The 14,917-nt window shown below is 36.7% G+C and overlaps 1 protein-coding gene across 1 annotated transcript in view; it reads left to right on the plus strand.

Annotated features, from left to right (window-relative positions):
* Positions 1–14,917, plus strand: part of LOC150075056 (band 3 anion transport protein-like) — a 934,629-nt gene that overhangs the window by 359,064 nt on the left and 560,648 nt on the right. Inside the window, exon 6 of the mRNA XM_090388866.1 lies at positions 8,689–8,843. Within this exon, the coding sequence (XP_090244992.1) occupies positions 8,689–8,843 (155 nt within the window). The remainder of the gene's footprint in view (positions 1–8,688; positions 8,844–14,917) is intronic.

Consider the following 14,917-nt stretch of genomic DNA (forward strand, 5'->3'; position numbering starts at 1 on the left):
GGTTATTTTGGTTTAAATTTGATTGTTTATAAATTTTTCCGGGTATGTGTTACTAAACTTTGTTCTTAAGAACCGTGTTGGAATAATTTCTTTGTTGTGGATGAAATTCCAGCCCTAAATTATGCCTAAGGAAAGTAAAAAAGCACCACTCAAAAGAAACTTTATTTCTCTAGAATGAAAGATACAAATTTTGAAATGTCTTGAAAAAGGGGAAAGGTATCATATGTTACAAAAAGTTTAAATTTAAATGAAGCAACAATCCAGACTATAAAGAAAAATGAACAGAAACTTAGAACTGCTGTTGCTGCAGGATCTTTCATTTCTGCGAATTTGGCAGCTCTTGCCCGAGCGCCAATAATTGAGAAAATGGAAAAAGCACTCAGTATTTGGCTTAACTATAGCAATAAAAAATGGATCCCATTAGATGGCAATGAAATTAAACAAAAGGCACTAAACATTTAAAAGAAAATGGAGAATCATCTGTTTAGCCGGAGTTTGCTGCCAGTAAACTTTGGTTTGAGCCATTTAAAAACCGCTTATTATTACATTACATAAAAATTCAAGTGGAAAGTGCATCCGGTTTTCAATGCCAATGAGATGAATCCCGGAAAAAAATATCTCCGGTAAAAATATCACATTTTCTTGTTATTATTATAATAAGATTAAATAAGTAGGTAAAACTCCAGATCATTGATTGACAGGTGCCACTCTGCTTTCCCCCTAATGTCTTTTACCCCCACTTGATGCTGTTTTTAAATCGCGAACTCTTTACCGATTTTAAAACAGCAGTATATTGGGAGGGAAACACCCTACCTCAGTTAATCACCACCCTCCTCCAAGACAAAAGCAATCAGAAAGAAAACGCCTTCAGAATAATCACCCAATTACAGAATTCGACCATACAATCAGTGCCTAGGGTGTTTTCCCCCCACGTGATGCTGGTTTTAAATCACAAACTCGTTTATCGATTTTAAAACAGCCGGATGGGGGAGGGGGTAGAACCCTCTACCTAAGTTAAGCACCCTCACTCCCTTTTTTTTTTTTTTTTTTTTTTTTTTGTTACTTGGCACATTGGCTTCTGTGGCCATAATGCACCTCCTAAAAGTTTTTGCATTTTACTCTGATCCAAGCCCGAGGCGGGATTCGGACCTGCAACCTTTGGGCTGCCAGCATGGCACTTTACCCACCTGTCTAGCCTGGTTGGCCCCCCATTCCTTGATGACACAAAACAATCAGAAAGAAAAGCCCTTCAATATACAGGTAGTTCTCGACTTTACGAGTTAATTCGTTCGGAAATTCCCAAGGATATAGTTAACCTTATGTCCTTGGGAATTTATTTCCCAAGGACATAAGGTTAAAAATAAGGGTTAAGTTCTCAACAATGAAATTAGTTAGCTAATTAGTTTATGTTTAAACAGTGATTGATTTATCGAAAGAAATGAAAACGTAACCAGTAAAGCAAGTTATAATAATAGAGAAATTATTTACTACTTACAAATGTGGCTAAGGTAAAGAAAGACTGCATGAGAAGCACAAAAGTTCGTTGAAATTACCGGTAAAAGTACTTTGCCATAACGGCATTTGTATTGTTCCTTGCGCGGTAAACAGACGGTTGGTATCATCTTTCTGGAGTAGAAGTTGAATCCCATGGGAGCTTGAAACTCTCCCGAATTTGGGGGGGGGGGTAACTTGACCTTTTTTCTTTAGAATCACTAATTGAATTAACAAATTGAATCACGAACAGTCATATTGGATGTTCTGGCATCGTAAAAAATGTTCGTAACGTAGTTTCACCAGTAAACCTTTTTGAAAATTGCCGTGCTTCTCGTGTGGACTTCCTTTGCCTTTTTCTTTTTTTAATAAACAATTTATCCACTAGTCCACCAGTGATTCTAAAGAAAAAAGGTCAAGTTACCCCCTCCACTTCGGGAGGATTTCAACCTCCCATGGGATTCAATTTTTACTCCTGACCAATAACACCCACCGTCTGTTTACCGAGCGAGCAACAATTCAAATGCCATTATGGCAAAGTACTTTTACACTTTTACCGGTAAATGAACTTTTGCATGCTTCTCGTGCAGGCTTTCTTTACCTTCATGCTAAATGTTAAATAATGTTTATTCTTCATCATCATTGACTAAATGCACACTCGTTGATCACTCATTATTACTATTATTATTAGCCATATGGTACAAGGAAGCCTGAGGCTTATGGTGCACCAGCCAAAAAAAAATTTATTTTTTTTTCTGAATTAGCCCAAGAGAGAGTCAGAAGTAGGAGGGAATCACCAAGAAAGAGAAGAATGATGATACCCAGCTCAGGACCCTGGGTGTGCCAATTATTGGCTCGGCACTCATTGGTTTGTTGCACAAGGAGTCATCTTCTTCAGAAATTTTCCAAGAGGCATTTGTTTCTAAGATAATCTCTTTTAATTATAAATTTCACAATTGCATACATAAGCATTTTTTAACAGCACACAAATTGCAACTAACACGATTCGCGTGGAGTAACAAGTTTACAAAGCTTAAAAAAAAAGGAATGAAGAGAAAATTCTGAAAATTTATTTATGTTTTTTATGCAATTGAAGATTTCAGTAATGGGGAAACATATTTCATTCACCATACTAACGTAAAAAACCACAAAATTCCAGCTATCGATATTTTAGGAAATGCAAAAAGATCAAGTTTACTACCCGTTTATAATTGCTTGCAGCAACAGAAAAGTGCAAATTGTTTTTAATTGTTTTATGGTCATGACCTCCAGAAATGTGCTTAAGAAAATTATCACAAAGGCATTTATAATTGATTGTTATAATGGAACATATGTTAACGATGAAAGTGTAGTGCATTTTAATGATTTGAATTGGTAACTAATACAATTTACAAACCAAGCTCACATTTTGCTCGATTTTTTTCAAGTTTGCAGAGCTGTCAGGTTTTTCATGATGATGGTTCTTCTCTGGTTTGCTGTTTGGTGATTGTAATAATACCTAGTCAGGTACTGTTACAACCACTTGGTCTGTAGTTTTATCCTGTACATCAGGCATGCTCAACCCAGGGGTTGCAACCCCTTTTGCAGAAGTGGTTTGAGGGGTCGCAAGGGAAGGATCACCACTTAAGGAACATTGAAAAAGAAATCATACCCAAACATAATAATTTTATCATATCGCACGACATTGTACTTCCTACAATGCATGCAATATGATTAAAGTACTGAGTATTGTAGGAACTACAATTCCATGCTAAATGATAAAAGTATTATGTTCGGGTCTTATTTCATCCAAAATTCCATATTTGGCAACATTCCCTCACAGCCCCATTTTAGTTCCTATAATTCCACAAGACATGATACCATAAATGTAGGTGAACAGTTTGAATAAGTCTTATGAGCTTATACTGTCTATGATGTCTGTTATTGTACTTGTTACTGAAACTTGTTATTCTGTTTCATGGGCATGACATTTTTGGTTAAATGCGTGGACAGCAAAGTACCATCATTTGCCATCTAAATTTAGAGGTCGGGATTAGCAAAAGGTTGTGTACCCCTGCTGTACATTGTCATTTTGGTTTGTAGCTTGATTATTTTGTAATATGCTCACATGATGGATGCATTCATTTCAATGTTCCACTTCATGTGTTGGCTCTTTCTTCCTTTCTGGGTGGTCACTAATGCAGTTTCACAGGAAGTACTTCCAGTTGGTTGGGCTTGCCCTTAAGTTGTGGTAGATGTATTCCATTGCATTCAGAGTACTTAATTTTGTAAATTGCCCTACTTCTAAACATTTCAGGTCTGAGGGAGCATTGGATGTTATATTACATAAGTATCGTGGAAATCTTATAAGACATTCCGAGATAGAATGGGGTTCATGCCATACCAGCATTAGTTATTGGATGTTATATTACATAAGTATCCTGGCATTGGATGTTATATTACATAAGTATTCTGGAAATCTTATAAGACATTCTGAGATAGAATGGGGTTCATGCCATACCAGCATTAGTTGAGCATTCTCTTCGTCCAGAGTTATGACTGGCTATAATTTTATGCCTGTTGAAGATCTGTTCTATGAAACCACATGCCTGAAGACTTGTGCATACTGATGACCTCCTGTTGTCTGGTTTCCATCTTGCTGCCATATGACCTAGCTCTGTTTGTTAGTGCACAAACTACTATTTTTTTTAGGCTGGTGTATGACAAGTGGAATACAGTGGAATCTCGTTAATACAAAGTTCAAGGGATCTAAATTTTCACATTTTGTAATATCGAGGTTTGTAGTAACAAGGTCCCCCAAAAGTGACAAAATTTTACCATTTTTTTTTTTTTTTTTGGTACATACTGTATATCTAAGAATAATAATAAATAATAATAATATCAAAAATAAATTAATAAAATAAAATAATAAAAATAAAATAAAATAAAAACAAAAGTCTTGTCTAATAATACAGTAATAGGAATAACATATTTTTTAAACATTTCATTTGTAAGATAAACTAAGAAAAAAGCAATATTAATGGAAATGAAAATATTGTACAGTATATATTTTGATATATACAATATTTTAGTATTACGGTAAAAAGAATTACAATCTTAATATAAAAGGAGACATACAAACCATTAACTTTTTAATAAATTAATCTCATTTAAAGAAAGAATCCAATGTTGTTTGCGCAGTTTTTGTCCTATATACATTTTTAACTACAGTACAGATGTTATCAAATGCAATAGTTGTTTCTTTATCAACGTTACTGCAGGCCAACACATTCTCTGTTATTTTCAATGCATTTTGGGCATCTTTTTTAGATGGCAGTGTGCGCTCTTGTTTGCTGTCACTGGTAAAAAAAACATCATCGTTTTGTTTGGTACCCAGCAGCTCTTCTGGTGTTGTTGGTGTTGCAGTGTTCATTATTTACCTTCACAAACTTTTTAAATTCACCAGCAAAATCCATATGCTCCTTCAAATTTCTCCATTCGTCACCATGTATTTCGATGATGTTCTCTCCAAAGCCACTCTTTCTGAAGCAGTTGATTGTTACACTTGATGTAAGACTTTCCCAAGCAATAAAAAATTATGGATAGCATCCAAGACATTCCAATTTGGCTGCAAATTGTTCCCTCCAATGTTGCGGATCAAGTACCTTATCAGGTGGGCTCTATATGCTCTTTTGAGGTTATAAATAATGCCTTGATCCAGTGGTTGCATTAAACTGGTGGTATTTGGGGGTTAAAAACAACAGCTGTATATTTGTCAACTTAAGTGTCTCGGCAGAATGTGCAGTACGGTCTAGAATCATCAAAATGGTCCTTTTTTCTAAAGCCATTCTTTTGTCCAATTTTGATAACCAAGACTGAAAAATTTTGACCATAAGCCAAGCACTTCTGTTGGCCTTATAATCATAGGGAAGTTGGTTAACTGCTTTAAAACATCTTGGCTTGGAAAACTTACCAGTCACAGGTGAACGTAGTTTTTTACTGCCAGCTAGATTGCAGCATAACAGAACAGTAAGTCTTTGTTTACATAATTTTCCACCATGACAAGACTCTCCTCCAACAGCAAATGTTTTGTTTGTCAGCAAATTATAAAATAAACCTGACTAATCAAGATTAAAAATATCCTTTGCCTCATATTTTTCAAGGATGGACTGTACAGAACACAACCAGTCTGTAGCCTTTTCTTTGTCGACTAATCCAGACTCACCATAAAAATTTCATGAAACCAAGTTATTCCTGTCTTTAAATTTTTGGAGCCAGCCACTGCTTCATTTGAAGTTGCTAATCCCATGTTGCTGAACTAGATAATTTGCCTTTTCTTGCAAAATCGGACCTGATATTGGCAAATTAGATGCACGCATTTGTTGGTACCACTTGAAAAGTTTTGTTTCAAGCTCCTTGTGTTTTGCACCACGAATTCGTTTCATGTTTTTCATTGCTTCTCCAGTGTCATGCACTTCTTCAAGTCTTTTTAGGTTTTTCATTATTGTAGATAAAGTAGGTAAAGGGATGTTGTATTCCTTTGCAATGTCTGTTTTCCTTTTCATCCTGTTTTTTAATTTTTATTTTAATTTCCAGGCTTAATTCTGTCTGTCTACCTTTTGTCGCCATAACACTGCTAGATAAGATTTAATATAAAGAAAATTTAAATTAATTTAAAGACACAAGTTCCAAAAAAGACATCAGCTCAGATAAAATGGCACAAAAAACAGATTGCTGTATATGATAGCAAAAGACTCTTTGAACTGATGTAACAATTGCAATTGACCTTATTCCGAGAGTGAGGGAATGCATGTAAACAACTTAGAAAAACTTTTTATTCTTTTGTTAATTTAACAACTCATCCTTCAGAAAGATGTTTTCAGAGTGCACTTGACATTGTAGCTACCATAAACTGCTTTTGTTTACACAAAACTAATTTCTAACAAGTCAGTGCCATCCATCGGGAAGTAGGGAGCCAGGTGGCTGTGGCCAATAATCGGATCACTCTGCCAAGATTTGTATTAAACATACAAAATGACAGTATTTATTTTTCAAGGGGTGAAAAAGAACTTTGTAATACATATTAACTGAATTTTGTAATAAACGAATATATTTACATAGAAAAGCCTATCCTTTCGCAGGGGAATGGTATGTTCTTCATATAAACGAGTACTTTGTATAAACGAAGTTTGTATTAACGAGATTTTACTGTATTTCGTTGAATTAAAACAGCTGTCACTTTCTGACTATTCTTGATGTCTGTTCAAGTCATTCTGAAGGAACACCACTTTGCATTGGCCATCAATGACAATCTTTACATCGCTGTTACACCTATCCCTTTGTCGATGTTGTTTATGAAAATCAAAAACAACAGTGGTCCAAGAACCAATCCTTGGGGAACCCTCCCCAACTTCTAACATTACACCAATCTGAGGAATAAAAAAAAAACAAAAAACAATATTCTTCAGATTAGTGTAATGTTAGAAGTGGGGATTATTAATCTCAACCCTCTGCCTCTTGCAATCCATCTTAGAATCTTTCCTATGATCCCAATATGTGTTAGGTTATGTAGTAACCTCTCATGATGGACTGAGCCAAATGCTTTGCTAAAATCCAAATAAGCTGTATCAGAATTATTCCTTACATCCAGAGTAACTATGTCAAAATAGCTAACCAGGTTAGTTAAGTATAATTTTCCCTTATCAAAACCATGTTGTATCCTTCAGAATTCTATCTAATGTCCCTGAATTGCACTCTTTATTATTGCCAACAAGATTTTGCCAATCACTGAAGTCAGGTTGACCAGGTTGTAGTTACCCACTTCACTCTTAGAGCCATCTTTATGTATTGGTGATATGCTGGCACTTTTCCAGTTCAAAGGAATCTTTCTCATAGTTGGTTTAGATAATTTGAGATGTTCTTTATTTGGCCTTTGGGAATTATGATGAATAGATCATCAATATAGTGTCTCGATACCTAGATATGATATAGCGTCCTTCTTCCTCCTTCTTTTGTGTCCTGATTTTTTCTTCTAACTTCTCCATAACTGAGGATCAGTGCTCTCCTTAGCACTGTAGACACGATGGACGATCCCATTGCCAATCCACGTTTGTTTATAATAATATTAAAAAAACAAAAGTAGTGTCGTGACAATAAATTTATATCGTCGGAGATATCAGTATTATTTAATTTAGTTCTCTCATAGAGTTCAGTCTTTTTTTTTTTTTTTCAACTCGAATTTTACATTTAAGTATTTCATGCATAATTGCAAACCATGTTAAACGATACCAGTATCTATCACATTCTTTACAATTTAATTCTCTTGTAAATTGGATAAACTCTGCACTTGAATTGATTTGTTCTTCAGTTGAAAAAATTGAAATATATGAATTTGAATAAATTGAAATATTTATTCAATTTATTAGGAATTAAATATTCGTTAAGAAGAAATTAGACTTTTTCATTCACAGATGATTTTGAATGAATGTATTATTGACTATACCATTCATTCCAACAGGGAATATGTCATGATATTATTATTATTATTAGCTATATGGTGCAAGGAAGCCTGAGGCTTATTCTGCACCAGCCAAAAAAAAAAAAAAAAATTCCTGAGCCACCCCGTGTGAGAGAGAGAGAGAGAGAGAGAGAGAGAGAGAGAGAGAGAGAGAGAGAGAGAGAGAGAGACAGACAAAAGGGAATCACCAAGAAAGAGAAGAATGAGGATATCTAGCTCAACTACAATTTCACAAACTTATCCATACCAGTTTGTTTAAGTTAACTGAACACCCTGTTCACTACACCTGCTATGCAGAAGTATACTGTGTTGCCACCCATGTGCTTTTGTAAGAATTGTGCATGGTTCTGAAATAAGAGAAAAATTAGCTTTCATTTTGGGTTTCACGAGTTTTGAATCATCTTGTACAATACATGTTTTTGCTTTGAGTAGCATATCAACATTTTCCAGAATTGCAGCAGAAATTTTTTTTTTTTTTTGAAAATTTATTATAATGAATTGTAGTTATTTTTGTAAAATTCCATTTTCATCTAAATTTCATAACATTTACGAGAACAAAAATAAAGAAAAAAAAAAAAAGGCGTGAGCCCCTGTATATCCCATCTTAACTCCAATTTTTTATCAGGCATTATTATTTTCTCTGAGCATTTCTTCTCCTTACACAGCTTCTATGTGTGAAGACAAACCATCTTACCTTCCAGCTCTAGCACTAGCCAATTGCAAAGTTGTTCCATGTATCCATCCACATCCAAAGAGAAACTTGTTAAAGATAGTGGTTCATTTCTCTCGATTACCGACAGTGGCAGAGATACTTCAGATGACTCCTCTTCAAAGCCTAAAGTTACATTTCTATTAGGTATGAATTAAAATATTTTAAAATTTAATGTAATGTGAAGAAGGTTATAATGAAGTTATTGTTTTTTTTTTTTTTTTAACACTATTAAATATTTTGCTGATCCCTCTTTTGTATAAAGCCTTAAACTAGTTCAGTGTTGGCATTCGAGGTGGGCGGACGCGCTTAGTCAGGGCTCCTCAGTTAAGTGGTTTACTTTTGGATAGTGCTTTTAAATATTTAATTTATTTAGATATTGTTGGATTATTTTGTTATAGGTTTCCCTGTAACAGTTTGATTTTAATAATATTATAGATATAACTTTTTAAAGTTAACTTTCATTGATATTTATTTAATTTTATAATGGTAGTTACGAGATCTGCCTTAAACACGTCACAGGGTATTGTGACTCACACGGAAATAGCCAATGGCGATTTACGGGTGAGTAATGATTTAATCCGTTGTGGAACCTGTGGAATGTTTTCCAAGGTCGACCTGGTGACTAATCCTACCTCACCTGGAGATTCCTTTCTTTGTGATCGATGTAAGGAGTGCACCGATCTTAAATTACAATTTGGTGCACTGATGGAACAATTTGAGTGCCTAAAAAAACGGGTGCTTGCCCTTGAGAATAATGCACCTGGGAGCTCGTCAGGGACTCAAAACTCCAGCAATGTACCAAGTGATGCACACCCGATTCGAGCCTCAAAACAGAAAAACCAAGTGCAAACTACTCTGGTTAAAAAGGACATTGTTTTATTAGGAGACTCCATTGTCAGGGAAACGGGGAATATTTTTTGTAATAAGGATAGGTGGAGCAGAACCAGGGTACGTCTGCCGGGAGCAACTATTGATGATGTCACCAATAGATTGTCAGATTTTAAAGGGGGTAAAGAAAATATTATTATTCATGTGGGGACTAATGATATTAAACATACATGATCTGACGATTTGTTGGAAAAACAGAGGACCATGCTGAGGAAATGTCGCATGCTAGGCCATAATGTCTATGTGTCTGCAATTCTGCCCAGACACGATAGGAGGGATTATATGTTAATAGCCTTGTGGATTAACTTAAGACTTGAAGGAATCTGCAAGGCTTTAGGGGGGAAATTTCTATCAGCATGGCTCACACTTGTAGGTAGAAGGAATTTGTTTTGTAGAGACGGGATACACTTAAACAAAGGTGGTGCAAAGGTTTTTGCCAGTATTATTGAAGATACCTTAAAGGTTCAGGGAAACTGCTAGTTAGGGGGGATGTGGGTAGTACTGACACGCATTTATCTGATAATATTGGTCAAAGTAACTCTTGCACATACCTTAAGAGTTTTTATCTGTTACCCCAACTGGACGTATTATCTAGATGTTCTTGGGGGCAGAAACGTTTCACGTGAGTGGGTAGCTAATATCAGGGAAGAGAGCCTAAAAAACTTCAAGGGTTGTGTTAGGGTTGTTAAATATAGAAGAACAGTAAATCTTAATTGTTTATACAGTAACGTTAGAAGTGTTGTCAATAAAATGAGCGAATTTGAACTGCTGGTTAAAACAAGTAACGTGGATATAATAGGGCTTACAGAGACGTGGTGCCACCCGGAAATTGGGGATGATGAGTTTAAGTACAGCTTGTATAATGTATTTAGGAAGGATAGAGTAGATAGAAGGGGTGGTGGGGTAATGCTTCTTAAGAAGCAGCCTGAGTGCGACGATAGCTTTCCCGGATTCAGACATTTCACATGCTAGTATAGAGTCTGTATGGTGTGAGATAGTTGGAAACAAAGGTATAATGCGAGTAGGAGTAATCTACAGACCAGGTGATTGTGAAGATTATAACGAAAGTCTCTACATGCAAATGGAATGGGCAAGTAAGCGTCAATGCCTTATTATGGGTGATTTCAATTTGCCTCTAATTGATTGGAGTAAATGGGAAGGAAACTCGACATGGGGAACAAAATTTTTAAATCAACTAGATGACAGTTATTTGTATCAACATGTCAGGGAAAGTACTAGAGAAGAGAATATCCTAGACCTCATCATCACACATGAATCAGATGACATAACAGGGCTGACAGTAGAGGAACCAGTAGCAGGAAGTGATCACGGAGTTCTACGGTGGATGATGATGAGAGAAGTAGCAGAAGTAAATGGCAAAGGAATGGGTTTTAATTTCAGAAAAGGAAATTATGATGCCTTAAGGTACTACACGGCCTCTATTAACTGGGCAGATATTGTGCAGAAAATGAATACATTTGAACTGTGGTACGCTTTTAAAACATTAATCACAGATGCCTTTAATGCGTATATACCATTAAAAAAATACTCCATGAGGAGGGTTCCAAGTTGGATGAATAGTGAAGTCGCTACATTACTTGAGCAGAAAAAGGTGGCATGGAAAGGTTACAGAGTAATAAAAAGTACTGAAGCCTATAACAGCTACAAGGTGATACGTAATAGAGCCACAGAAAAGGTTCGACAGGCAAAGGCAGTTTATGAGAAATCACTAGCAAACAGAGCAAAGAAGGGGGATAAAGAATTCTTCACATATATAAATGCCAAAAAGAGCAGGACAAACCAGATCGGACCTTTACTTAAGGGGAAAGGGGATAGTATTAAATACACCAGCTGCTGTTGCAGATGAACTCAATTGAAATTTTGCAAGATTATTTAATGAAAAAACTTTCGAGCCTACAGACCAGTAAGGCTCCTGGAGTTGATGGAATATACCCTATAATCTTAAGGGAGGTGGCAAGCGAGTGCATTGAACCATTGAGGCTAATTATGCGAGCATCACTAGACTCTGGGGAGATTCGTTTGTATTGGAAAAGTGCAAATGTATCTCCCATACATAAGGGTGGCTCTAAAAGTGAAGTGGGAATTTATCGCCCTGTCAGTCTGACTTCAGTGGTAGGGAAAATCATGGAGGCAATGATCAAGGGTGTAATTCAGCATCATTTGAATCGAATTGAAATTCTCAACGATACTCAGCATGGTTTTGTAAAGGGAAAATCATGTTTAACCAGTCTGGTTTGCTATTTTGAAAGGGTCACTCACAAGCTGGATTTAGGGAATAATTTCGACATTGTTTATTTAGATTTCAGCAAAGCTTTTGACTCAGTCCCACATGAGCGGTTGCTTTATAAGCTGGAACAGGTTGGAATCACTGGGAAAATCCTTAGATGGATAGCAGGATGGCTTCAGAGCAGGAGGCAGAGGTTTGTGATAAATGGCTATTCCTCAGATCGGGTTGATGTAAGAAGTGGGGTTCCCCAAGGATCAGTATTAGGACCACTGTTGTTTTTGATTTTCATAAACAACATTGATGAAGGGATAGAGGGCGTGATGTCTAAATTTGCAGATGATGTTAAAATTGGTAGAGTAGTTAATGATCACTGTCAAGCTGAGCTTCTTCAGAGAGACCTAGATAGACTTCAGGAATGGTCAGAAAAATGGCAGCTGTGCTTTAATCCAACAAAGTGTAAGGTCCCAAAATAACTTATTCACTTGGTGGAGTTCAACTAAACCCAGTACTGGAGGAAAGGGACTTGGGTGTTACGATACGGTTAGACATGAAATTCTCTGAGCATTGTAAACAGGTTGCACGGAAGGCCCATGGTGTCCTATCGATGGTCTATCGAACTTTTGCAAGTAGAGATAGGGACGTGATAATCCCATTATATAAGGCTTATGTTAGACCACACTTGGAATACTGTGTTCAAGTATGGAGACCGCACCTAAAGAAAGACATCGAGCTTCTTGAAAGGGTGCAAAGAAGGGTAACTCGCCTGGTGAGATCGGCAAAAGGGCGTCCTTATGAAGAAAGACTTCGAATATGTGGGTTGCAGAGTTTGGAAACTAGACACCTTAGAGGAGATTTGATTGAGGTGTTTAAGGCTCTGCAAGGCATCAATAAAATGAATGAGGATGAAATTTTCAAGATTATAAATGATGCTAGAGCTAGGGGACATAAATTCAAGATACGAGGGGAAATGTTTAGATTGGACTGCAGGAAGTTTTATTTTAGCCAGCGAGTTATAAATTACTGGAATAAGTTGCCTTCATGGGTGGTAGAGGCCAACAGTTTGGGGAAATTCAAAGGTCATCTGGATAGTACTTTCGGGTAAGGAAATCGCATAGGATGATAGGTTTAATTTCCTTTTTTTTTTTTTTTTTTTATTAATTATTATTATTTATTTATTTATTTATTTTTATTATTTTTTTTTTATCATTGTTTTGTTCGGATTTTTTTTTTTTTTTTGGCTGGTGCAGCATAAGCCATAGGCTTTCTTGCACCATGCAGCCATTACTAATACGAATAATCTAAAATTCTAGTATTATAAGATGGTATTCCTATCCACTGTTGTAGTTAAGTTAAAAGTATTTGCATTTGATTAGCAAATAATCTTTTAACAGATAGTTCTTTGTCAGCCTGCTGAAGTGAATCTTTCATAATTACGTACTGTCAGTCATTTTATTAGTGTGCCATTAACGTATGGCTATTCTATGGCTTCAAAATCTTGCACAATTATATGGATATATGAGAGTTTCCTGTTGTTTTCTACATTTCGAGTATAAGTTAGCATTAGTAGAGGCATATGATGCAAGAAAGCAAGCTTATGCAGCATCAGCCAAAAAAAAAAAAAAAAACTTCCACTTCACCCCTCCGTTCGTTCAAAATACCTGTCCAGCTGAGCCTTAAATTTATTTAGGCAATCAACTTCCACAACAAGGGATGGAAGTCTGTTCCAGCAATCACCTACCCACTGGCTAAAGGCAAACTTCTGCACATCTATTCTACAACTGTCTTTCCTCAGTTAATCTATGCCCACTCGGGTTCTTAATCTGAGCAAGCAGAAGTATCCCGTCAGCATCAAGCCTGCTCAAACCATTCAAGGCCTTATACACCTCAATCAGATCAGCTTGCATGTGCCTAGTTTCCAGATGCTGCAACTTGCAGAACTTAAGCTTCTCTTGGTAAGATCACCCCTTTGTTCCACTCACCAACTCTACATCCGTCCAAAAATGAAGCCTCAAGACCTGTATGCAGTACTCAAGGTGTGGCCTGACCATTGTCTTATACAAGGGGATAATTACCTCCTTGTCTCTGCTAGCAAAATTCCTATATATCATTGACAGAATTGCATTACCTGCTCTGGCAGCCCAACTGCATTGCTCAGAGAACTTCATATCTGACTGCACAATTACTCCCAGGTCTCTTTCATTCTCCACCTCCTGAGTGTAGTACCATACAGTTGGTATATTTCTCTAGGGTTACTACTACCCATATGCAGTACTTTGCATTTGTCAATGTTAAACTTGAGTTGCCGCTTCTCAGCCCAGCTGCCTAACTTTTCTAGATGCTGATGCAGTAGCATACTTTCTTTACTGTCATTAACAACCCTGCCAACCTTTGTATCATCTGAAAACTTGGACATTAAGCCTGATATACTTTCATTGATATCATTGATAAATACCCAAAGCAACAATAGGCCCAGCACCGAACCCTGGGGGACTCCACTAATAACATTAGTGAATGTAGAGCAATGTCCATTTATTAGCACTCTCTGCCATCTCCTGCTCAACCATCCCTTTATCCATTGTAGCAACTTGTCCTTAATGCCATACTGCTCCAATTTGTACAGTAGTCTTCCATGTGCAGCCGCCATAGCCGAGTGGTCAGGAGCGGGAGTGCAGTAGGACACGCCCTTTGAGTAGACAGGGGTTCAAGCCCCTGGCTGCTAAATACAGTCGATCTGCCAACCCGCACTGGACCAGCGTGACAGATTATGTTCCATTTCCCTCAACATGAATTGTTGAGGAGGCGTCCATCCTGCAGTGGGTTTATAATGGCTGCAGTTTTCCTTTTTTTTTTATTTTACCTTCCATGTGCAACAGTATCAAAAGCTTTCCTGAAATACAAATACAGTGGATAATCGGGGCAGCCATTTATTTGGATGAAATCTTAAAAAAAACAGAACCCATTCGAGAAAATAGCCACGGTTTACTTCGCTTATTTGGGACAACATGCCGTTTAATCAGGGCAGGAGACCGCAGCACTGGAGATTACCCTATGATTGTCTCATCCATACCACGTGGTTCGATCG

This window comes from Mastigoproctus giganteus, chromosome 14 (assembly GCF_048544385.1).
Source record: "Mastigoproctus giganteus isolate SK-2022 chromosome 14, ASM4854438v1, whole genome shotgun sequence".
Lineage (NCBI taxonomy): Eukaryota > Metazoa > Arthropoda > Arachnida > Uropygi > Thelyphonidae > Mastigoproctus > Mastigoproctus giganteus.